The sequence below is a fragment of the Lacerta agilis genome, chromosome 1 (assembly GCF_009819535.1).
Source record: "Lacerta agilis isolate rLacAgi1 chromosome 1, rLacAgi1.pri, whole genome shotgun sequence".
Taxonomy (NCBI): Eukaryota; Metazoa; Chordata; class Lepidosauria; order Squamata; family Lacertidae; genus Lacerta; species Lacerta agilis.
Genome location: NC_046312.1, coordinates 104,138,517 through 104,165,029, shown reverse-complemented (window position 1 = coordinate 104,165,029; position 26,513 = coordinate 104,138,517). Strand labels below are relative to the sequence as shown.

General features: G+C 39.3%; 1 protein-coding gene across 4 annotated transcripts; it reads right to left on the bottom strand.

Moving 5' to 3' along the window:
• Positions 1 to 429: 429 nt before the first annotated feature.
• On the bottom strand, positions 430 to 25,827 carry MARCHF7 (membrane associated ring-CH-type finger 7). 4 transcript variants are annotated; one of them, XM_033165675.1, is made up of 11 exons: positions 25,768 to 25,825; positions 19,466 to 19,621; positions 15,943 to 16,101; positions 13,345 to 13,519; positions 12,730 to 12,894; positions 10,738 to 11,845; positions 10,070 to 10,239; positions 8,591 to 8,700; positions 6,682 to 6,795; positions 4,369 to 4,417; positions 430 to 1,297 (listed from the first exon to the last, which is right to left on the bottom strand). In XM_033165675.1, the coding sequence occupies exons 2-11, from the start codon at positions 19,616 to 19,618 to the stop codon at positions 1,236 to 1,238; spliced, it is 2,265 nt and encodes a 754-aa protein (XP_033021566.1). In that variant the 5' UTR covers positions 19,619 to 19,621; positions 25,768 to 25,825; the 3' UTR covers positions 430 to 1,235. The 4 variants fall into 4 exon arrangements, with proteins under 4 accessions (XP_033021566.1, XP_033021575.1, XP_033021582.1 ...); XM_033165684.1 differs by having other exon boundaries at positions 430 to 1,294; XM_033165691.1 differs by lacking the exon at positions 6,682 to 6,795 and having other exon boundaries at positions 25,768 to 25,827.
• Between the last annotated feature and the right edge of the window lie 686 nt (positions 25,828 to 26,513).

Below are 26,513 nucleotides of genomic sequence, written 5' to 3'. Positions count from 1 at the left end.
GTTTCAGAAGATGATATTAGGTCTGTATTCAGATATGGGGAATACATTAGTTTTCTTGATTTTAATTCTGGCACTTCCATCCTGTCTTCCAAATGTTCCTTTCATACTGCAGTACCTGCTGCATTATGGAACTGTGGCTTTTTGGACAGTATATCTGCATATTATGCTAAATTTCATTCATACCAGTGGCCATGGTGTGTGACACAATGAGCAGCATCCCACAATGTCACTACTCCCAATCCTTTCTACCTGAAGGTGCGGAGGATGTTCTGTCTTGACAAGCTGAAAGACCTGTGTAGACAGAACTATCAACTATCAGAAGAACACAAGGCTGAATTCTCCCCAGAATTTTAAAGAAATTAAATGCAGACTGCAATTTAGAAGACAGGTTGTACACTATTATCCACTGTATTTTAAGAAGGCAGGCAATTCGTATGCATTGTAATTTTTATTTAACAAACAAGTGACAACACTAGAAAACACATTGATAACCAGTGCTTCAGCAGTGAATGTGGGTTCTAAAAAAGGTTCATTAAGATAAATAGCTTGGTTAAGATTCTAAACCATAAGTTTTATTCCTTCCAGGAATGCTGAAATGCAAGTGTTTACAGCTGAAATTCCTTACTGGAACTTCTACACAATATTATCAAATATAATCAGCAGTTTCAAAATCAATACTTATAAAAGCCATAATTAACGCTTATTAGTAGCCCCTTGCAAATTTATTGCTTTGAGTTAAACATTCCTCAAGAAAAACATAGAAACTTAACACTAACTTCACAGAACCCATTCATTCCCTCACTCAACCATGGTTAACAATGGAAGCAAAATAAAAGAGACTTCCCAAAGGTGTTTTAAAATGGAAAGCTAACACAGAACTATCTCCTCCCCATGACTTGCAAACACACTTTAATGTTACCACTTAGAGCCAGTAGAAGAGCAAAAGTTGAGAAACATTTTCCAGAAGTTTAACTGATTACTTGTAAGAAGTTTATACAAAAGGAGATCATTTGCCTTACACGTAAAAATCTGTTATTTTAGAAGGTGGCATACATGTCATAATCTCAAAGGAGAAACAGCACACTTGCAGGTCTCTTGATACCAATGTGCAACAGCAAATTTTTGAATTCAGCAATGCGTCAGAAATCTAATAGCATTCAGTGTGTTTTATAAAACAAATGCATATTGATGGTACTTGTGCCAGTTGAGTATCCATCCGGTCCTTCCATTCACATTTACGCAGCATCAAGTGTTCTGTCGAGTTCACCATCTTCAGAATCTTCATCATCAGAAGCTGCTGAAGGTACACAAGCCAATCAAAAACCTTTCTACAACTCTAAGGTACAGGAAACCATTTTTAATTTGAACACAAACATGTTTAACATAGCATATATGTAATTTTAATTAAGTGTTTCCAAAGAGAATGCTTCCTAAATTGAAAACCACAGTCATGCTTCACAACACACACACCAATCTTATCTCTTGAACTGAAAATTGAAAAACACCTACACGGGCTTATGCTAAAATGAAATCAATATTTAATGAGCACTGTGAAGTAAATGGAAGCAAATGTGTTTTAAACCCAATGCGTGGGTAGGGGTAAAGCTTTCCATTTTATTGATGAAAAAATTGAAAATGATCAGAGAAGTCGGGTATTTCTGAAATGTCCTAAGGTAACCTGTTTTTTAATTGTTAAAATAAGGCCATCGTACTTTTTTGGTACCCATTAACTGTATCCTTTAAACATTTAAGAGGAAATTGCCAATCACCACAATAGCCTAGTTTCTATTTTAATCATTTCAGCCCAAAGTTTTCTAGGAAGTCTATGAGTTCTATCCAACTAAGTCATACTCAGAGCAGACTCACTAAGATCAATACTCTAATTTAAGTCAATTATTTCTGTATGATTATGCTGGATATAACTCTTTGTACGATTGCACTGTGTGATTTTGCTTTCATTTGATGTACAAATACATGTACATGGAAGGCACTATAATAGGGCCATTCCGTGAAAAATGAGCCTGATAAGAATGTTAGATGAGCACTGGACTTTGGTGAGGAAGATTCCAAACGTGCAGTCTAACCATTTTTTAAAAAGCTAAAGACAAAAGAAGTTTATTTTATGGACCTTCTTTTCAAAAGTCCACCCACGTAGTCTTCACAGAAGTGTTCAAATTAAAAGTTTTCTGATGATTGTCCCACCCGTGACAGCATTTTTTCCTTAATTTTGTATCATTAAATTTCTTAAACTTAATTCCTGATTGCATAGTTGTAACCAATAAACATTGATTTAAACAGATATGCTGAGTTTATCATTGAGTCACCTCCCAACTCAAAGAGTTTTTCCATAAATCAAACTTATCTCAAGCTCCATGTCCTTTTTTTGTCCCACCCGTGACAACACTTTTAACATTTAATAAAATTGTCAAAAATATCCATAAAAATAATAAAACATTAGTAAAATGTTCAGTATCTTATTAAGAACATAGTTTAAATTTTGGTTGTTAGTTTTTATGTATATTTACATTGTTACACATGTGTGAATACCAAAAAACATGGTCAAAATGTCCCACCCGTGACAATGGAATGGCCCAATAACAATAAATGACATTTTGAAACACTTTCAGCAGAAGCAAAGGTTAAATCCACATCCCTCAGAAAAGTTGCTAAACAATTATTATTCTTCATTAAATTTCTATACTGTCCTTCATCCAAGGATCACAGGATAGTTTAAAATATAAAAAACACAAAAATACATACCATAGTGACACACAAAAAACCAATACCCCCCCCCCACAGTTTAAAAGGCCATAGATTGTTTAATTGGCCAAAGGCCTGGGAGAAGAGGAATGTTTTTACCTGGCGCCTACAGATATGTAACAAAGGTGCCAGGTGAGCTTCCCTGGGGAGAGCATTCCACAAGTGGGGAGCCACTGCAGAAAAGGCCTGTTCTTGTGTTTCACCCTCCAGATCTTGTGGAGGTGGCACACGCAGCAGAAGGACCTCTGATTACGATTGCAGGGTCCAGGGCAGTTCATATGGGAAGAGTCTGACTGAATCACTTGTGTTTAAAGTATAATACATTTTCTAAATAGCTACCAAACCAGTTGCTCCCACCCAAAGTTTGTCACTGGTCTACACATTCCCAAAATTCATTGAAAAGGAAGCAAAAATCCATTAAGTAGAATAAATTATACCAAACAGCTATAGTTGTAGGAGCAGCAAACTAGAAAATGGTATTTAAAGAGGGCAACAAAATTATTTGAAACTATTGGGGACTGATTAAAGGAGGGTAGATAGTGTTGCTCCATGAGAGCATCAGGGCTGAAAATAAGAACATAAGAGAGCTTCAAGAAAGAGAAAAATAAAGGCAGCTGGTTCCTGGCAATACTATTTTTCTCCTCTCTACAAATACAAGCGTTTCTCCACAAACACTGAAGAAGACATTCTGCTCTACGAGCCAGCTCACAAATTCCTGGCTTCTGCTGTAATCAAGGTTTCATCAGCTCAAGTAGAACCAAAAGAAGCACACAGCTTGGACTAATTCAACTTCAGTTGGTATCAAAGGCTACTGGGATTCCTACTCATTGGGAAGAGAAAAGGGGGCATGGGAATGTACAGCTGTAGGGTTTACAGGGAACAAGAAACTACTAATAACTTCAAGTTTAACACCTGTCAATGCTCACCTCTTTTTCCTCTTGCTGATCCACTAACGGGTTCACCACAGACTGTATGGCAAAGCAACTATAGATCTCGGGCCCTCCTCGCTAACAATTCAGCATAAATACATACTAGAGACTGATTACTGTAATGTACCATCCTAGGAACATGTAATTTAAGTTACAGCTATTCTACTGGTGCTATAATTGGCTAATGCATAGTCTGTCCAAAATGCAAGCAGAAAGTCAGATGGTTTATACTAGACATGACCAAGTCAGTCATCACCTACAAAGCAGCAGCCCTTCCCTAAAACGTAATTACCTCTAAAGGACACCTCTCTACAAGTTACTTAAGATTTCATTATAGAAGTACACACTCTTGAGAACCTGATAACATTATTCGGAGGCAGACATTGTTCTTAGGAGACAGTCAGCTAGACAAATTCCTAACGTCCACCTGAAAGTCAGATTGAGACAGTAAGAGGTCTGTCTTCATTCAGACTGGTCTTGCTAAAGGGAACAATCCAGTCAAGAATGAGTGCTTTTAATGGACTCTTTTCCCTTTCAGTTTTATTAATTATACCAGCCACAGCTGCGTGAAAATTGCACATCAGCCAAGTACTCAGCATTATACATCTCAAGATATGAAACAAGAATAAACTTCATCTTTGACTTTTAAATGAAACTAAAACAAGCAGAAGCCACCTACTTTCAATATCATCCATGTGAGCCTGAAGGGTCCTTGCAAGATTAATAAACTAGAAATAATACAGAAATAAGGTAGTTTTAAAAGTTGTAAATCACCGCAGGCCTGTAGAACAATTCATACACCCCAAAGCATACACACACCATTGAAGAATTTAAGTTTTCCCAATAAGAACAGTCTGCTACAGCACTCTGTTCTCACAGTAGCCAACCAGATGCCCATGGGATTTCCAGCAACTGGTAGGAGGCATGCAGCCTCCAATAGTAGAGGTAGGACATAGCCTTGTCCATCCAAGCTGTTGGCCACCCCTACCTGTTGTGGAAGCAGATTCCACAGAATGACTATGTGCTGTGTATAATACTTTCTTTTGTCTATCCTGCTAACGAAGAGTCCCAATTATCCCCATGAATGCACACCTATAGAAAATCACGTGAGCTGGGCCAAGGGGGTGAAAGGAAATCAGACACTGTTAACTTATATTAATAATCGCAGAAGCTTCTGTATCTGTGACCCAGAAGTTCACACATGGAAGTTTCTCCACAAAAATGTGGGAATGTGCATGGCTAAAACTGACCTAACAATTCATATGTTAAATTTCTCAATGCAGAAGTTATTAGCTGCATGTAGAAAAGTACTGTATGAGCTAGGCCTTAGAAATGGACATATGTTGACTGTAAACCTAGTTGCAAGTTTCAGTCTAGTTTACTATATAGACAAGATGAGCACCATCTTTAGTTCACGGAAATGAATGCAGATCTTCAGATCCAAAACTAGAACCATTAATTAGAATGACTGGATTTGGGGTTTTTTGAATACTTGTCAAGGACACCCTTTGAATGAGCAAGAGTGCAAGAAAATCTGCTTAAGTACTACAATTGTAACAGAATGAAATCTATCATTAGGAAGATGAAACTCCTTGTTCAGGAAGGAGTAGGTGTTGACAAAAACTCGCATAGATAGTTGTCATCAACTCCTGCATATTTAAGTCAATCCTGATGGCACCAGCCATCCAGGGGACATTGCTAGAGGGTAAAATAAAATTCTTTCCCAAACAGGCACATTTCTAGGGATTTTTATTGGTCAATCAAGAAAAAAATATAACAAAGTCTGCTCAAAAAAGGTATCAAGGACTGGAAAGTGGATAGAAAAGGCAATGGGGCAATTTATCTACAAGCAGAGGCTGCATGGGGCTTCGTAGTTTGGAAAAAAGGGCAATTACAATTATGCTCATGAGCCAAAATAGGCATGTGAGGCTTATCCTCCGCCTTCCTTTACCAGTACAGGTGGCCAACCTGCAATCTAGGGACTGCATGCAGCCCCCAGCCTCATTTTATATGGCCCCCAATGCCCCTGAAGCTGCCCCGTTCTTCCACCCCATCAGTTCCTCCTTTTTTCTCTTTCAATGCAATTTCAGAATAATTTGGAGTAGTGTTTTATTTGGTAAAAATAAATCTGTGAGTGCTGGTAGTATTTTTATTCCCAGATGTTCAAGAACATCTTCTTTTCCATGAATGTGTGTATAGCATAGTAAAGCAAGGAAGTTATTACTTGCATGACCAGTAGTTGTGTGTGTCTGTTGCACTAAAAAAAAAAACCCTCTATATACCAATTTGAGAGTAACCATATAAAACCCAGTGGGTCTTACTTCAAGTAGTCCTGTATATGATTGAGAATTCTTATCTGAGATAGTCATAGATACAGGGCAGCCTTTATTCCAGATTAGTTTGTGGCTCCACCCATCAGCTCTGGCCCCACCTACTCTCAGCATGTGACACACAAACCCAGAGACATTACTCCAAAGGGAATGTAGCCCACTCCTACTATATGCCTTTTCTCATCCTTGGATCCCTAGATGTTGCTGGACTACAAGTTTCATCACCCCGAACAAGTGGTAGTGCTGGCTGGAGAAGAACAAAGTCCCCAAAGCTGGGAAATGCTGCCTTAACGTACTCTTAAGCAACTTTAAAATTACAATCAGATAGCACCCAATGCCTATTTAAGCTCTCCAATGTGTGTGTGTTTGTTAAGCAGTATTTTAGGAAATAACTAGAACCCCACATGCAAGCAGGAAGGACTTGTGCCAATAGAACATGTGTACACGGCTGCATTTCCTATATAACATCTCTAGAGGGTCTTCAGACCTTTATGAGCAGCTTTGGGGCATGAGAGACTGCAGCAGGAATGAGCAGGAAGCCCCAGTTGGAAGTGTGGGTTTTTGATTTTGACCAGTACAAAATTCGAGAAAATATGAAAACATGCTTTAACAAGTGTCACAATCTGCTTCTGTCACAGAAGCTGTTCACACCACTTACTTACCCGGACACGTGTGTTGGCCTCACTTGTAGTTCCCAGCATATCTGAAAAGCGCTGTTCACACAAGTGCAACAATACTACAAGGTAAAGCCCAGAACTGATAAATTCATAGTCTGCCTGGAGAGAGAGGGTATCACCAAGTCAAACATTTAAGTTGTCTTAAAAGCACAATGAGTGCTGTTTTACACTGATTATTTTATCCCAGCACATGCAGGAGCATTATTGCTTAATATCCATCAAGGATTCCAATCTTGACATGATTGCACTTTTAAAGAAACTGCTTTGTAAAGACAGTTCTTCCAAGTAAATCAACACCTCACTAAAAAGACTAATTTTATACTTAAGTAGACATCTTGAGAAAATTGAAAACTGAGAGCCACACTAAACAACAGGAAGTCTTTGGGGCTCCTTTCTGTGAAACAAAGGGTGCCCTTGATAAATATCCAAAACTCAAACTCCAATCTAAATTAAATGTAATGATTCAAATAAGCATAAAGTATTAAAAAAACAGAAGCAAAACACATTATACATTTATAAAACTTATACTAAAGCTTAATACAACTTGGTGTTTATATAGTAATGAGTACGAGACACAAAAAGGTTTCATCCGCATATTGGTTAGAAAGATGCACAATTTTATACCAGTTAACGGAGGATTCTGTCAAAGACACTAGTAATTTCATTTGTTGGCAGGTAGGTTTGCACATGTATGCCTTTCAACCCCCCCCCCAAAAAAAAAGTTCTCAGATCTACCCCTTGTCTTTAAAAATTCTCCTAGGGCCTCTTGCTAAGCCTATTTTGTAAAATTGTGGAAGGGAAATATATTCAGCATCAGCACACACACTGCTTATGACTAATGCCCCATTGATGTCTCCTTACTTATCAATGGAAACCTAGCGCTGCCCTCCAAGTGCATCTAAAGCCTACTCAGATATTCATTAATGGTGCCTGGTCCTATCACCTCCTCCCTTCCACATAGTGCACGGGAAATGGAACTGCAAGTATGTAACACTTTTTGCTTCAGACTGAAAATCCTCCCCATTATTAGAAAGCCTACACAATCTCTCATTGAGCAGGGAGGATTGTGACAGCATTCAGGTGAACTACACTCTCCCTTCAGACTCAAAGAGGGAAGGTCAGCGTGGAGGAAGAAGGACCACTGGGTACAAACGCTTTCACAGACATATTATTAAGAGTTCATCCTACAGACATCTTTTGAGACAAAATTGCACTGTCACTGTCAGAAGACAGTTTGTTTCTGCTATCCCATAATCCCAACTTTTATCTTGAACCACTCAGCAAGTGAGGTCATTTTACCAATGATTATAAGAGCCTCAAAGGTAATTTTGGCATCCACCCATCAGGAGTTCAAAAGTTCAGCTCCATTATTTCTGTTCTGTTCAACAGCAATCTGCCACCCGCCACCTGGAATCCCACGCGTCTTATCAATGATGTTCATTCTGGCTTCCCATTTATTTTGTTTTGCATTTTGTCTTAGGAACATAGGATGCTGCCTCATACTGTGTCAGACCACAGGATCCATCTAGCTCAGCATTGTCTATACTGCCTTGGCAACAGCACTCCCAAGGTTTCAGGCAGAGGTCTCTTCCATTCCTACCTAGAGATGCTGGGGATTCAAGTCAGAACTGCCTACATGCAAGGCAGATGCTCACTGAGTTACCGCCCCCAAAATTAAAAATTTAGAACACAAACACACAGTCCAAGATATACACACATATGACAGAATGTTATTCTAAATGGGCATTGTAGATATCAAATGTCGTTTATGATTTAGGAAAATTAAAAATTCAGTATAAAATTTGACCTGAACTGATATTTTCTTCTAGAAAAAAAGGTGTCCCGAATCACAGCACAAAACTGACACTTACCAAATTAGCCAAAATATACTAACTTGTTCATTTGCATGTGCTCTATGAAGCTCATGGATATCAAAATTGTCAAGATTGAGATGCAGCTTCTCTTTGCACAGCTCACAAGTAGTTACTGCTACCAGTGAAGAACCTGAGGAAACAAAGGAGTTACACTTTTTGTTTTAGAGTGAAGGCATTCTTGAGTCAGCTGGGCATACAAAAGTACACTAACAAACAGAAAGATAGGTTTATCTTTGTTTATATAACTGAGCCATTAATAAAAAATAAATAAACATGCAAGGCAGAATACACTGGTGCCAGTGATCAAACAGCCATAAGTTTCAGGGGCATTACTTAGCTGTTTTGCAGTTCACTTACTAGCACCATCATATTCTCCTTCATTGAAGTGTATAAATTTATGTACAGATTTATATAAAGTATACCATAAGGGGAGGGGCAGGTTGCTAACGCTGTGCTAGCAAAGTCCTTCACTGGTCAAAGAGCCCCAGACTCTTTGAGCTTTCTCTTTTTAAAAAACTACATCTCTAGCCCTTCCAGGAAAACGTTACAAAACAGTGCACAGGCATTCTTCCAAGCCAATTTCTGTGAAATGACTCAGCCTGGCTCCTGTCAGTGGTTTTAGCCAATGAAGTCAGAGTTGTGATTGGTAAATGAATAGAAATCCTTCAGATCCTAAATAACTGAAAATCTTCCCCTCCCCCTTTAATGCAATTTTCCCCCTTCTGTCTTAATTTCTAATCCTTTGAATTGCCATAAATTGCCCTTCTTTTTCCTCTAGCAACCAGGATCCATCTTTCCTGTGAGGGGTTCATCTGAGATTAAATAGACCCTATAAATTATTTTCTGCAAAATTCCTCTCCCCGCAAAAGACAAACGTGAAAACTCTTCAAAAAGATTTCGGCATGCCTCCTGCTGTGCAGGAACTAAAGAATAAGCACTCCTTAAGAATTCATTGTATAGTTCAATGCAGTACAATTGTATACATCATCTACTCAGAAGCAAGCATTTGTCATTTAATGGGGCTTACTTCCAGGTAAGTGGGTACAGGATGGCAGCCTAGACTTTGGATGGGTCAGCAAGGGGGGGGGGAGGCAGGGTTCTTGTGCCTTTAACAGTTGTATAGCAGTAACAAATTAAACAGGTTAAGCATTTTATAGTCTGAAAATACAACTATGTGAAAAGCTTCAATATGACTATTATCTAACATTATGCTAAGCCATGTCCCAATGGCGGCCATCTTGTTTTATGCCCTGCCCCCATGGAGCCCATTTTGTTACTGGTGCCCACAACACTCTCAAAATTTGAAATATGCCCTCTTATCCAAAAAGGTTGGCGACGCCCTAGCATAAAGAGTGCAGTATGTCTCTCTGGTCATATACACACACATAAACAGGAATTTAAGTAGGTATTTGAAGCCCCCTTTGCATCAAGCCTTCAGTCCATGGAAGAGCAACTCAGGAGCAAAGAAAAAAACTTGTCCTAAAAAGGAGCTGCCTTACCTGAGTTAATCTTGGATTGTAGCCACTTTTTCATACACTCCTGGTGAACATAGCGCAGACTTCCAGTGCATTTACATGGCTCTATTAAGAGGTTAGTAGCAGAAGTAGACGACATCTGACAAATTCTACATAAGTCTCCCTCCTCTTCTTCAGAGTCCTCAGAAAGGAGGCTAAGTAAGAGGAAACAGTTATTATGCAGAAAAAACTTGGAATACACATGTTAACGCATTAATCTGAATCACATTCACATGCAAGACAATCACAAAGTTTTTCCCAACCCAGGTTATTAATGGCACTGAAGAGAGACCATTAACTAGGGGAGTGTATACCATCTCCAGGAACATTGCCTTGGATCCTAACTTTCCTTGCATGAACAAAACAGAGGTGATATTCACCAAATGAGACTTGCTGTCCTCTCTTCCATCTACAGCCCCATGCACATCCCCTAAGTCTGCTCCCGGGGGTTGGGGAGCATTAAGAATGGTGTGCAGGGCTGCAGATGAAGGCAAGTTAGTTGAAAACCCCACTCCCACCCCAATTAAAATGGAGCAATTTAGGATCAAAACCAACATTTCCCCCCAAAAAAGTTGAAATCTCTTGGTACATGGTATTAGTTTTATAATTGATTTAAAACTCCATTTTAAAAGCTACAGAAATAGTGCTTTTACCTCTCTTTAATTTTTTGAAGCCTTTCAGGGTCTCTTGAGGATGGTATTTTTGACTTATCATTATCTTGTCCATCAGGCTGATTCCAGCTTGAAGGAATAATATCGACAGTTATCATAACATTGTCAGACAAATTACTCCCCAGGGTTGGGGGCACTGCAAACCGGAAGAGAGAACCAGGAAACATTCCTGCTATTCCTGAATTTCTTCTACCATGCACTGAATCTGGCCCAGAGGCAACAGATGTAGCACCATTAGGTACTGCAGGTGTTGGTGGCCTGGCAGCAGGCCTGAGGGATTCACTTTGTGCTTCAAGAGATACCTCCCCACCAGGTTCTCTTCTTCTGAAAAGATGCAGTGATCTAGCTGGTGTTTCAGAGGTAGAGGTTCTTGCAGTTTCATCTCTTCCTTCTCTTCGCCTTCTGGAAAACAAAGGTGTGCACCTGTTCCTCAGAGAAGATGATAGCCAAGAACCTGAATTTCTACTTTCAGAATCGGGTCTGTAACTTTCAGCTTCTGAATCAGAACTAGGATTTGATGAAACACCCGACAGGCCCCATCGTCTTCTAAGAAAGCTAAATCCCTGAGAAACATCAGGAGTCTGCCCTTCTGTGCCTTCAGAAGTTGTAGCTGTGTTAGTAGCACTAGCTTGGGTAGAAGAATGAGCTCTTGGAACAGTTGAATCTTCAGAACCTAATGGTCTTGAAGTCAATGAGTCTTGGCTAGACCTTCTTGAGAAAAATGTTGATGACATACTAGAAGCTAAACGAGACAACAGTTGTCTTGTTGTACGCCTTCCTTCAGTATCTGCAGGAGGCTCACTCAGTGACCTTTGGGATGGCATAACTCTTTCGGAACTGTTTGAGGAACCGCTTCCACTTCTCATGGCACCAAGGGTAAACTCTGGTTGTATATTCCTTTCAGAAGATTCTACTTCTCTTGGGACATAGTTAGATCTTGAATTCCAGCTATGGTCTCTAGAGAGTAATGATGACTGGTGTTCAGAAGGCAACTGGCGGTTCATGGATGTGTTCAGCCTCAAAGAGCTCAGTGAGTTCTCTTTTGGTCTTGCTCCCTGTGCATACGAAGCAGAAGATCTTTCCTGAAGATCTACCATAATAAGAATCACAAAAAGTCAACTGTAAAATACTGCTATGCAGATGAGACTAACCAAATATGATTATTATTAACTAGAGCCCAAGAAGTGCATTTTTAACTAGATCCCAATTATATGCATCTTTGCTCAGAAATAAGTCCACTGAATTTAGTGGGGCTTACTGACATGTAAGTATGCTACAACAACTAGCCAGCCAGCCAGCCAGCATTAAATATGTATTTTTATTTGTGACTATACACATGTATGGCTGGCTGTAGCAATTCAAAATTACTCCTGGGTTCAGTTATATTTTATTTTCTAGCTCTAATCTACAGCAACACACAAGCAGCAGACAACAGAAGCACCAAGAATTAACATTTCAGGAAAAGAACAAAGTTTTTGAAATGGTTTTGACCAAATTTGAACCATTTCCCCCCTATCTCTTTTCTTATTCTACTTTTTTGGATGTAACAGCTATTTTGTGTTAAATATGCCTGCACCCTTAGCAGCCATTTTAGGACTGGCACCCTCAGCACTTTCTCAAAATTCCAAATGTGCCCCCAAACCTAGAACGGGCATACCTTCCTCCCACAAATGCATCCCTGGAAACAGTGCACAATGAGGAAGCCATATCCTTAGTACTGTTCAATAATGCTGTTTTATTAGCTTCAACTAGTTGCAAAACTAGAGATTAAGATTTTTAAAAAACTGGCCCAATACATTCAACCAATAAGGATTCTTTAAGTAAAACTTTGCCGTTCACAATTAGCAACATTATAAACCCCCTGAAATTTCTATCCTGCCATGTGAGCCAAGAACAGTGTCTTCATCTAAACAAAAAGTTAATACACTGAACCTCATAAATGGAATGAAACATTCTGAAGTTTCCAATACATACATGATGAAGATGAGAAGTCACCATTTCTGCGACTACAGTCCACAAGACTGCTAATAGATGGTTCTGTTCTTTCCAGCTCTCTCCTCTCTCTTGCAAGTTCAGTTCCTAATGATCCAAGTACCATGGATGAAGATCTGGGTACATCGCTGTATCTCCATGGGGAATCTAAAACCAAAAAGTGAAAAACATATGTATTCTTGTTTCCTTCATAAAAGTCTGAAACACACAATATTTACTGCGGTGTTCTTAGGCCTGATTGGAATACACTTCTCTCTTCTGAAAATTATGCACAACAATATTATTGTTATTGTAATGACAATATTGCCATTACTTGTTGAGTCAAAGCCACTCTATACTAGAAACTCTGGTTGTGGAATAAAAGCTTTATATGTATTTCATTGCCCCAAATAAATATTTTAGGAGCATAATAATAGTATCTGATGCTATATGCATCTGATAAAATGGACTCAACCCCACAAAAGCCATAACATTTGTTAATTTTTAAGTTTCCACAAGACAACTGTTCTTGTGTAAGAGCATGGATAGCAAGAAGCTAGCTTCAGTATAAAACAAAATAAATACACATCATTTTATACCTTTTAGCACATCACTTACCTGAAACTGTGTTTAAACCATTATTTCTCACACTAGAGGTAGATGTATAAGAAAGTTTAGGTCTCTTAGAATCAGTATCCTGTTGCTGGCTATGCAGTCTTGAAGAATATGATCCCTGAGTTCTTTCAGATTCGCCAAACCAAGAAGATGTAAGAGGTGAAGATGAAGATGTAGACTACAAACAATGTTTTGAAAGGTTACTACTTTTCTGCAAAATACTGGGCCTTAAAAAAATAAACTAGCAGAATATTAAATCAAATCAAAGTGAAAATGCTTGGGTTATATAATGAAAAGGGCTTGTATGAATGAGATTGAAAAAGAGCAGGCTTACCCTTAAAAGCATTAAAAATAAGTCTAATATCTATAGGTGATCTTCCCTCCCTCTTTTTAAAGACTTGGGAGCAAGCTTCAGAATCAGAGATAGTGCAAAGGGCTCCAAGTCCAACAACCAGAAACATGGGATTTGATATTTCTATTCAATCACAGTTAAGTAATACTAGTTAAAAGGTTTTTTTCTTACTATTTAGACAACATGGTTAGATCCATTCTCAAGGATGGATCACAATCCCTTTAACACAGTTCAACAGGTTTTAAAGAAAACAGTTCCATTAGCACAGTTTCTCCTAAAAAATTTATTAACCTATCATTCATTTTCACATTCAGAAGCTAATGTCTTACATGCTCTGAAAACTTCTCGGATTTTAATTTATGCATTCATGCAGCTGCCCCTTAAAATGTCATCAGACACCGAATGCCATAGTGCAGCTCCTGGTTGGAACCAGATGTCACATTTGTTAACACCTGCTTTTTTATCTGTATTAGCTGCTGGTTTGATTTTAGGCTGAATATCTGTCAAATTTTCAAGTCTTAATAGTACTATCCTAAGCATGTCTACTCATGTCAAAGTTTCACAGAGTTCAGTGAGCCTTCTCCTGGCAAGTATGTACAGCAGCATGGGGTGAAGAACCTGTGGGAGTTCAAATGTTGTTAAGACTCCAGCTTTCTTCAACCCCAATGGTTAGGAATGATGGACATTAATAGTGCAACATCAGAAGGGCCATATGATCCCAACCCTTGGTGTACAGAACTGCAATCTAAATGACTGCAGCCTAGACCCTGAATATAGTAGGAGTGCCTTTCCCCCAGATTACCACTTTCACCCACCTCCCATTTTAAAATAATCTGAAGAATTATAAGGCACCATCACCAAGGGAAAGGTTTTCATCTACTAGCAACAAAGCATTTGCAGCAGTAGCGTTGATTTGTCAAAGCTTTGCAGAGCTTTTAGGATGCCTCTCTGCTGGTGTTAAGCTTTTTTCTATGTATTCTATTTTGTTGTAATAGCTATGTGGTTTCATACAGTGGTGCCCCGCTAGACGAAAATAATTCGTTCTGCGAAAATTTTCGTCTAGCGGGTTTTTCGTCTAGCGAAGCGGCAATGACAGCCACGCTTTCGCTAAACGAAAAAAAAGACGAAAATTTTTTGTCTTGCGAAGCAGCCCCATTGACTTTTTCGTCTTGCGGGGCAGCTTCCGCTAGACAAATGCCGTTCGTCTAGCGAGTTTTTCGTCTAGCGAGGCATTCGTCTAGCGGGGCACCACTGTATTTTATCTTTTTGAAGCCACTTTGTGATGGTTAAAGCAGGATATACATCTAAATCTAAATTAATGGTTAATTTGGGGTCTCAGAGTGGGAAATACTGCCAACTCTTTAAAATAAATTTAGCACTATTTATATCAAATATAAATATGCTTGTGAATTTATAATTGTGTGCTTATTTTTTATTACATTTCTCTATGTTAGAATTTTTGTTGTTGTTGTTGTTGTTGTTGTATCCCACCTTTTTCCCTGACAAGAACTCAAGGCGGCTGCAGACACGTCTCCATCCTTAATTTCCCTTCATTTCTTCCACCCCATTCCCTGCTTTCTGCTCACAACATGCTCTCTAGCACTTACACAGAAATGTAACTCACAGAGCAAGTTAGAAACTTCTAGACTGAATGCAGATACTGAAAACGTGAAGTTTGCACCATTTGTTACAATGTAGAAAGTGTTTTTTGAAAAAAAGAAAACAACACTTCCTGAACAAAACCAAGAAAATAAATCACCTTTCCACTGCAGGAAAGAACATATAAAATGCTGTAATTCATCTCCATATTTGGAGGCCACCCCAAGAATGCCTTCTCTCATGTCTGCCAATCTAACTGCTTCTTCAGATGAGAACCCAAGCAGAGCTTCCGTACCCAATGGGTATGGGCAAAATATTACAGGAAAACAGTTGTTAGGCAAAAACTAAATAATTTGTGGGGAAAGTTGACAAAATAGGATTCTACAAAGTCCATAATGGCTATGACAGTTAGTTACAGATGCGTGGATTTTTCTAATGCAATTCTAGACATCTAAGTTTCCTAAGATCTCAGTTTCCTACATTTCTGCAATCCAACTGCAGCCAAACACAAAAGTAGACAACTGATAACATTTGCATGTTTCTTTGAAACTTACTTACAAGTAATTAGATAAATGTGACTGTAAAGTAAGTAACTATTACAGACTTGGCAAACATTTAAAACAAATATTGAAGATACAAACAGCTCTTACCAATCTGTTTCTGCTTCCCAACAATCTTCCAGACCATGGACGATCAAGTGTTCCTGAGTAGCGAGTTGGAGATGAAGCTGGAAGCTTCCACGGGCTTTCATATGCTTCTCTTTCTCCAATTGCCCAGTCTCTACTGGAACTATGCAACCGACTAGAATCCTACAAAGTAATATGGTTACATTTCTGCTCAAGACATCAAGCTGAGTTCCATCTATGGCTACCACCCTTACCATGCTTACGATTTTAATAAGTACATAAAAGCTATGATGGTATCCAGAGTATTACACTTTGGATAATGTAAAGTAACTCCTGTACTTTTTTGGAGGGAGGGCAATTACTTTTATAGGTTTGTGATATACCACAACTAAATATATATATCACAAATGAATGTGTCCCAGTAGGATTTGTACTTTAGTCCAAGAATGGAAATCTTTAAAAAATGAACTCAAGCTATCAATTTAAAAGCTGCAAATGTTGGGTGTAAGTTCGGCATACTGTACTTACTTACCTGACAGTTAACTACTGTTACTCTACTAGATTCTGTTAGAAGAGGAATGAATATCTTGCTAACACTGTATCACCATGGTGACTACTCCCTGAGGCTGGTTTGAACATTGTGCCAGGCAGGATAAAAGAAAATATGCAAAGCATATCTATCATCACAAATACCGGTAAATGGAATTGCAATTAACTGCAACATTAGCCTGCCAGGGACCTGTGGCTGGGAGTACAGCAATGCTGGTGTGCTTAACACTTATATACTGGCAACCAAGACCTAATTTGGAGCAGAGTTTTATAGTACAGTCAATGGCACTCTGCTGTACTGCATTTTTTAAATATTTATTTTACACTGGTTTTATTATTGTTCCGTGTTGATTGTAAGTCATACCTCGGGTTATGGCAGCTTCAGGTTGCGCGATTTCGGGTTGCGCACCGTGCCGAACCTGGAAGTAACGGAACGGGTTACTTCTGGGTTTGGGCGCTTTGTGCATACGCAGCGGCATGGGTTGCGAACGCGCCTCCCGCACAGATCGCATTCGCAACCCGAGCGTCCACTGTATTTGTATAGCAAGCTCCTTCAGAAGGATGGGTGGGATAAAAGAATAAATAGTAATATAAATAAATAAAATTTATATGCCACACCAGGAACATGGTACCTGTCAACATTGCCAACACAATATTTAAAATGGATCGGAGTGTTACAGTACGTTGGGTAAAGAACAGTCCAGGACAATTCCCTTGTGAGGAAGAGCTATCTAGTATGACAGCAACTATTAAGCTCCCTTCCCTCCTCACGTTTCCCTTTCCAGAAGCCCTTAAGTGGAAGATGGTTTAAGCCAGGCAAAGTTTGTCCATCCTACATTTCATTTGGGCCACATTCTGACATTTCTGATACTCTGAATATTCATTTTCAATTATCCCACCCTTTGTAACTTTTAAGCCTAGCATAGTTATTCAAACAACTTGTCAGCTAAAGTATGTTAGGCCTAATAATCATTATCGTTTATGGATCACTCTCAAAAAATTCCACTAGAATATTACAAGACATGCAGCTCAACTTGCTACCCTGATACGTGATTTTATAATTTCTAGGCATTACTTCTGCAATGAACTTTAAATAGGCTGTCCATGAAAATGACTTCAAAACTTCATCTGCTACAATAACCAGAACCATCTTTTGACAGGTATTACAAGGAACACTTACTTAAACCCTGCACTGTTGCAACAGCAGTAACTGCCTAAATATTATCAGACCAAATTCAAAATGCTGCTTTTGACTTTAGTGTCTGGGACCAATATACCAAAATGACCATTTCTTTCAGTGCATATACCAGTACGAACCACAGACTTGTACTGTTTGAATGTGACTCAAGGCACACAGCTATATAGAGATTACCTTTGTAGCTCTGGAATGCTCTGCCTACCACAGTGAGGAAATTGTATTTTTTAGCCCACCCTCTGTGAGGACTGCATACGTTTTCTATTGGCTGATTTCTCTGATTATTTTTTATTTTACATAAGCAGCGAGCTAAGACAATATGACTATGAGTCCCTTCCTACCCATATTTACTTAAAATCAAGTAACACTGAATTCAATAAGGCATCCTTTCAATTGAAGAGTGCATAGGATGGTAGTTAAATCTTCCACTTATAGAAAGCATCAACTAAGTTTCTAAAGTGTTGCATGAATGCAACTCATTTTTTTACATTTTTTACTCATTTTTTACTCATTTTTGTAAGACAGTCTTAAGAACATTCCCACAGAAGAATTCCTGCTTATATAATCTACTGGAAACAAACTGAGAAAGAGCTATAATCCCTGCCCAAGTTGTAAATTACTCTTAACAGAAAAATGCTAAAGCTTAAAATAGCCACAAGCATTTCTATATTTAGAGGTTTAATTCTGCTAATTCTTCAAAAAAGATAGCTAAAACACAGCACCTCCAAAATAAACTATTTCCCAATACCGCTTTTCAGTTGAAGCCAAACCCTGTTTTAGGATAATGCTTTAAAACAGCAATACTGCACTATGTAGTCTAGCTTTCTACACATACAGAATACAGAAAAGTAAAGTTGGAAGAGAAATTCCAAGGCCAGTATATTGGCAATATGGACAGTATGTTGGCAATAGGGGAGAAAATAAGTTTTTCCCCCCCAGCAGTACAGCAGTTGCTTGCTTGTACTGTGAAGTTATGGAAACAAGCCAATCTTCTTTACTAAAAACTTATTACCAAATACCTAGCATGCAATACTAGTGTTGCATTTGCCCTGTAGGAAGTCCATCCATCAGGTGGCAGAAAAAATGCTTATATGTTGAACTGAAAAGTGCGGGTCATAGAATGAACTCAGTGAGCTTTGCACTCAGAGATGGTCATGTGGTCTCTCAATGGACCACCCAGTAAAAGGGCCAGGGACAGCATTATATTGTTTAAGACTAAATGGCATGCATCAATACGGAAAATAAATTAAAAGGTGTTATTTGTACATCATTATGATGGGGCTAGGTTAAGTCTGCCACAAAGCACAGGTCATCTTAGTTTTTGAGTTGGCAAAGAACTTTTATCTCTGCCCTAATACCCCTTGGGGTTATAGCCCAACCTATCTTATCCCACATTAATTCACCCATCCTGTGAGGGAGAAGATATACATGGTTTGCATGCTTACCAGATAGTGCTATATAAAAATTAAGCTTATTCCTATAAGTAGCCAGTAAGGAGTAGAATGTAGCCCTTAAGCTTTGTTCACTCCATAAGAAGCACAGATATTTCCCCTTAATTTTTAGGAGGAAAAAAGTGCGTCTTATGGAGCGAAAAATACGGTAAATAAATCTATCAAGGCTTCAGAAGATGTGTTTGGACATCTTATCATGATCATATCTTAACATGTTAAACAGATTAGTTAAAGTTATTTTTCATAGCAAGGTATCCCCTTTTCATGCAAGTAAGTCCACTCATTTGTTCCTGAGCAAAAACTCAGAAGCGGAAGCTGACTGGAGCATGTATCACCATCAAATTCTACTTACTTGGCATCCAGGTTCCAATCTCAGTGAAGATTCTCTTGTAAGATATGAGTCAGTTAAACTGGTTCCTCCATTTCCTGCTCCTGTCCTAGCACTTTGAGAACTGGATGGCTGGGTGGATACCCTCCTTGGAATTCTTGGCGGCTTTGATTCCATATTCTATGCAATATGAAAAAATATTTATATTTCCAATTAGATAATGGAGCATATTCTTTGTAGTAATACAACAATACAAGTCTAAGTACAAAGCAAGTACAGTGGTACCTCGGGTTACAAACACTTCGGGTTACAAATGCTTCAGGTTACAGACTCCGCTAACCCGGAAGTAGTACCTCGGGTTAAGAACTTTACTTCAGGATGAGAACAGAAATTGCGCAGCAGCAGCACGGCAACAGCTGGAGGCCCCATTAGCTAAAGTGGTACCTCAGGTTAAGAACAGTTTCAGGTTAAGAACGGACCTCCAGAATGAATTAAGTTCTTAACCAGAGGTACCACTGTATATACATCTCAGAAACTTGGAAATAAACTGCAACCTCTTAATCCTTTGGTCCACTGTAATGGATAGTGCCTTCTTACAGTCGCTAAACAGCAAAAAAATCCAAGTCTGGACAATGCTATAACACTTGCTGAACTTTTTTGAAGAGACACAACACAAGTAGGCGTTTGGGGGCTTTAAGCACAACACCCCAAATTGCACAAGTGGCCATCCAATTAATGTCACAACAGTGGTTTCAGTTTGGGGCAAAGAGGTTCCGGCTTACTACACAGTTTTACGTGCTGATCAGAAAAATGATGACCATTCCCCTCTGATGACATTATTCATAGAACTGGAGTAACAAATACATACCTAGTCAAAGCTTGACAAGTCATAGCTAAAAATTGCAAGGGAGCACTTACTAGAAGTAAACCTAAAGAAGCTGTCATTTCTGAAATGTGTGGTATGCAAGAGTAGAAAAGTCATACATGTTGAGGTATCATAATAAAGTTTCAGGAAGGTCAATACTGAGCACCTACTACCTTCTAATAAAGTTATTAACCTGGCTATCTAGAAGAAGCTCATATAACTTTGTTAATAAATTAACTATTTCAAAAGCTGTTCACAAGATATACAGCCTTGAAAGTAAATACCCTATCTGTAACCTAGTGGAAATGTAGCTTACTTCATAAGAAAAAAACAAGAAAAAGCAAGTACGCCAACACAGCACCTGCTCAGGCCATAGACACATAGTATGCTAACATTTGTACATACCAAAGTCAATCAGAAGCCAAGTGTGTGCTATACTGCAAAGGTAAATTCTTTTTGCTCACTCAACATATTTACATCAGGCAACAGTTGTCAAAAAATGGTGATGATCTGCCTAGGTTCCCTTTTGTATTTTTAAAAAAGATGACTGCCCCCTCCTCTTCCCTCAACTTCTGAGAAGTCACAACTGATGGTTTTGTGTGCAGGCGCACACAGTGCAAGTTTCATCAAGCAGGCCCTTCTGGTTTGAGCACATTCAGTTGCATCTAACCAGTTCCTTCCTTTGGCCTCAGTACCTTCCTCATTCTTATTTTTTTGTTATGTTAAGAATACACATATAACCTTCCACTCTAAAGTTTAAGGCATAATATACATGTTTGTCTGAGGTAATGAAGCCTCATGCTGTATTCACACGATAATGTTTTGTTTAGGACTCAAGCCAGGGTTAAAATAACATAGCCATAGTTCACAGAAACTGGGCAATGAGATCAAGTACTCAGTTATCCCAAGACTGCTTCCGTGCGCCAATCCAAACTAGATGAGGACTAGATGGGCAGAAATTCAAACAAGAGATGCAGTGTGCTCAAAGCTGGAGTTCAATCTATACATTTATGATTTTCCCCTGCATACTGTGTTTTACTTTTTCTTATGTTTGCTTCTGCAATGACTACATTTTAAACATTTTTCCTCTGCTGAACTGCTATTTTAGTGCTGCCATTTAAAAGTTACCATGTCTTTGGAAGTTTTGCTCATGTCCTGCCAACAATATCCTGTACACTTCAGACCTGAGTCACTTACAGAATATTTACTGTATCATCTACCCATTTCCATGAAGTTAATAGCCATGTAGTTTTGGGACTGCATTACTTTTCCCAAGTTTATGGGCAGAGCAATCCTATGAAGGGGGAGGGTCCTTGAAAGAGGTACCACCCCTACCCAATGGTTCCAATTGAGAGGAGAGCTACCCATGCTCTAAAATTGACATAGCTTTCTCCCAGTTCTGGAGTACAAGAGGATTTGGATTTAGTGGATCTAAAGTGTCACTATCTGCTCCTAGAATTACCCCTTTCCCCCCTTACTGCAAGGAATACATCACCAGCAGGGCAGTCACAGCAGTGAATCTCCACAGCATACCTCCTTCTCCCTGCATCTGTACTTTGAAATGCACTGCATCTCTGCTTGGCTCACTGATATCTACCTACAATGGCGTTTGACCAATTACTGATTCCCAACACAGTTCCCTAATAAACTCCACTATTTCTTTCTCTCCCTGATTAAGTCTGTTGCTGTATTTTTATCACTGCCTCCTCTTTAACCATTATCTTATCTCTCACATTACCCATCAGCTGCTAAAGTTTTGGAAGGCACTTTTGATGAGAGGCTTTAAAAGGAGGCATTTGAGAGTTCAAATCTACCAGATCAATCCAATTACACATTTGTTTAAGTACAGTTACTTTGCTAACGTCATTCAAATAGTTCAAGGAACAGCTTGTAAATTTGACTGAAAAACAGCACAAGAAAGTCTTTTGAATGGTGCCTGAAGTAGTTTTTAATGAAGTAGCAATGTAAAAGTCATGAGTACACAATGTTGAAAACGATACAAACTGTTTATCACTTGTCTTTTTTCTGTATCCAAGAAGTAAGTAGAGATCGTTTTAGGCAATGGGTTTGTCTGAAGGTCTTAGGAAAAAACAGAGATGCTCAGTGCAATATATAGTAAAAAATAAGTTATCAAATGTCAGCTGAAAATTACCCTTACTGTGGATACATAGTAGCTGAGGTGTTACCACAAAGTAAAAGTTTTCCAATGTCCAACAGTAACAGATAATTAAAAGAGAAAAAGGAAATGAGACTGAAGTGTTGTTGCTTCATTTCCAGACAGCTGTGAACTACTAAACCCTAAAAGCAAAGTAGATATAACGTTGGCATATTTGTGTCAGATCTGTGTTACTGCAAAATTCATATGGTAAAGGGGTGAGCACTTCAAACATAGTATGGGCAGGTAGGAGGAGCTGAATATTCACCCTTCACCAGGCATGTCCAAATTCCACTTCGGGGGCTCAATCCGGCCTGTCAGTTGGTTTAATCTGGCCCCTGTAGCAGTTTATTTCCTGGGGTAAAATCCTAAAAAAAGCTCAACAACTTCAACCATAAGAAAAGCTCAACAACTTCAACCCTAAAAAAGGGCAACAACATTGGTTGGCTCTCTGGTCGGCCCTCACGGCCCTCCATCAAATCTGGCCCTCTTTGAAAAAAGTTTGGACACCACTGCACTTCACCAAACTGCTTTGCCCTTATATTTTCATCCCAGTGGTCTCCAAAACATAATGTAACCCCAACTGGGATAAAAAAATATCTAGGTAAAAAGAGTTTTGCAGGAGACTTGCTTTTCTTTCCCACCCCACCCACACTCATGGTGCCATAATGTTTAGTTTGGCCCCAGCCAAGTAAAAACTGGAGGAAGAAGGAAACAAAACTGTCTCTTTAACTATGGAAGACACTATATCCAGCTAAAGCCAACCTCCTTCCCTGTTTACAATGGCAGGAAAAGGACATGGCAAACAGATTCCGAAGATGGTAAAGTGAAGTTGCAGCAAAGAAAGTTGCAGCTTACCAACAAAACTCTGCTATTGGTGCTGGCTCTAAGAACTTCCCTAACTTCCTCCCTGCAACATTGCTTCCAAAAAAAACTCTTGCAACATTGAACAGTGATGATTTAGACCTAATTGCAACACACATTGTTCCATACAGAACTTATCTAATTAAGCAATGTTTCTCCTGAGGGGCAAATTTTTACATCTGCATTCTCCCTACTAATGGAGTTTCACAATTATCTCATCCTGAGACAAAGAAGGCCATCTTGGGGAAAACATCACAGAGTATAAATTATTAGGGAGCAAATAGTCATGAACTACTTCATGTTCAATGTTTCTCCAACAGGAGTCTGAACATAAAGCTAGGGCACTAATTTAGCTAAACTAATATAACAACACTTCCATTAAGTATTACTTACTTATCAAACCTTTATTAGGCATTTACAAGTAAAATCGCAAGAGAAAGAATCACATACAGGAACTTTAAAATATATATACACAAAGAAACAACAATTAAATAGCCTGATTGTATGTGTGTATATGTAAAATCTAGAATTTCCTCCTGTTAAAGTACCCCTTGAAGCACTGCTGTCAAAAACTCAGCTACCCCTGCAGTCACCCCTTGGTCAATGTTAGAGAGACAGAATTGAACACTTCCACCATGCTGCGGTTTCAAACCATCCAAAAGGGGGGACAACACGCGTTCACGCAGCGTACTGTGTAGTGGACAATAAAAGAGAATATGCTCTACAGTGTCTGGGACATTCAGGGAACATCTGCAGGGAACATTTGTCAGGGAACATCTGCAGTATCTCTTGTTTCTGGGAATATTCTGATATCTACCCCTGACAAATGCCGAGGGAAAGATATTCAGTCGGGGCAACATAAATGCCCTACGTTGGGCTCTTATTATTAGTTTAGTAACATAGTTGACCCTGCTATCTAGGATATTTAAATCATAGAATATGGGAGAGCAAATTTTATTTACAGCTATATGAAGAAGCTCGAAGGGAGATCATGGACCCCATACTGGTGAGGTTTGCAAGCCTCCCAGAAAAGCAGTTATACAACCTGCTCCTGTTAGGTAAAGACCCGATGATTACCAGGGCGGTTGCCAGATTTTGTGTCCAAATTTGCAGATATAGACCTTCTTCTCAGCCCATCTAAGTTTCTCCTCAATGGAATCTCGAGCTAGCCGGGCTCAGCCTTCTGCAGCCACTATTTTAAATCTTTAACATTGTAATGCAATTAATAATTTTCTTTTAAATCTTGTTCAAAGAGTTTTATATATGTAACATCCCCAGAAAGTGTTTCGTCAAAGGGATCCGCTGTATTTATTTTTATCTTTACTTTACCTCCTTTTTAAGAGCTGGTCTTTGACCGTAATAAAGAATGATTTGATTTGATTTGATATTTACAGCTACTGCAATATTTTGTCTCTCAACATCCTTTAGTCTAATTAGGACATTGTGAAAGATATGTTGCTCGCTTGAATTGTACAAGGGCTCCATCTCGATGCCTATCGATCTGATTTTATTTTCTAGGAGTTCCATTAAGTCACTACAGCTATCTTGGGGCAATGTAGGGATTCTTCTCATCCTCGTGGCAAATTCTAACATACCCACATACTACAAACATCATTACTCGAGCAAACTTAGTCAAAGCAGTTACTGAAAACAGATCTAGTTCCTTGCAGATTAAACTAGCTGTTTACCAGTAAAATAGCACTACTCCAAATTTTAGCACTAATTCGGGATGGGCTGCAGGAAACAAAACTTACTGTTCTCTTGGGCGACTTTTAAAGTGTGAGCTGGATGTCCTAAACAGGGGAGTAGTGTTACATTACATAACTGCAGCAAATGCAGAACAAATTATACATTCCTGTTCATCATTGCAACAGCAAGATTTTCATATATTAAAAGCCATTTCTGGGTAAAGACCACAACCCAAGGTTTATCAGCTTATGCCACCTTAAACACAATACTTTTTCAATGGTGACACGGTACTCATCTGTGGGCAACTTCACCAAGTGATGCAGATGCATGCAAAATTTGCAGCCCTCTGAGGCTGCTGACAATTTTATGCCAATGGTCTCTGTAACTCCCTTGCAGAAGAGGAATCAGTCTGTAAGGATGTGGGAGCAAAGTGCCACTCAATGGGACATGAGAAAAGGGAAATGGAGAAACTAGAACAAGGCTCTTTCCATTAGCTTGGGGGGGGGGGGGATCAGAGCAGCCCCAGAATCTGTGTCAAGCTGCCCCATGGGACATAGCTGAGGAAGAGATAGGCAATGCCGTAAAGGCTAGATCAGTCAAAGCTTGTTCCAGAGCATTTATTTGACATAAGTAATCAAAGACGAGTAAATCCTGCTGAGAAACTAAGGGATGCACTGGATGCAGAACTGGAAATGGGCTAGGGAGTAGGGAGACCTGGGCCTCAATTCCAACGCCCATTGCTCTCAGCCTTACCTACGTCACAGAGTTGACACGTGAATGACATAGGGAATAACACCAGGTACACACCTTGGGAGGAAGGGCAAAACACAAACCTGATGAAGACAAACGGAAACAAGTACAAGTACAGCATGTCGTAACAACAGGGCGAGGGTTTGGGGGGCGGTATTAGAGGCTGCATAGTTATTGCCAACCCCTATAACACATGTATCTCTATGGAGAGGACTAATTAAATCAACGAACCTAGTTATGTATCTTTCCCTACTGTTACTTTTTGCAACCGGCAATGCAAATTAATATGTACTCCGCGTGTTGTTGTTGTTGTTATGTTATGTTAATGGTGCTACGGTTGAAAACCAGTAATAAGAGTCTGCGTGTTCCCTTCCCCTTTTTTTTCCTTGGCACACTTATGGGGCGAAAGCCAGTGAGAATTTCCAGTTCACCTCCTCGACTGCATGACTGGGAAGCATTTGGAAAGGAAAAAAGGTACGCCTGCCTGACAGGAATTATTTTTATTTTCTGCATACGTAGCCATCAAGACTGCTGGATAAGGGGTATGTTTCCAGGGTCAGGCCAGTCCCTCAGAGCCTTACAAGGGAAAACGAGAACTGGGCCAAGGGCTGCTGCCGACTCACTCTCACACAAGATGGAGACTCCAGCTTCAAAACGGTGGCCCTCGCCTCCAGCCCCGACACGGAGCACCTCCCCCACTTCGCCCCCATGTGCCCTCCCCACAGACGAGACACGAAACACGAGACACA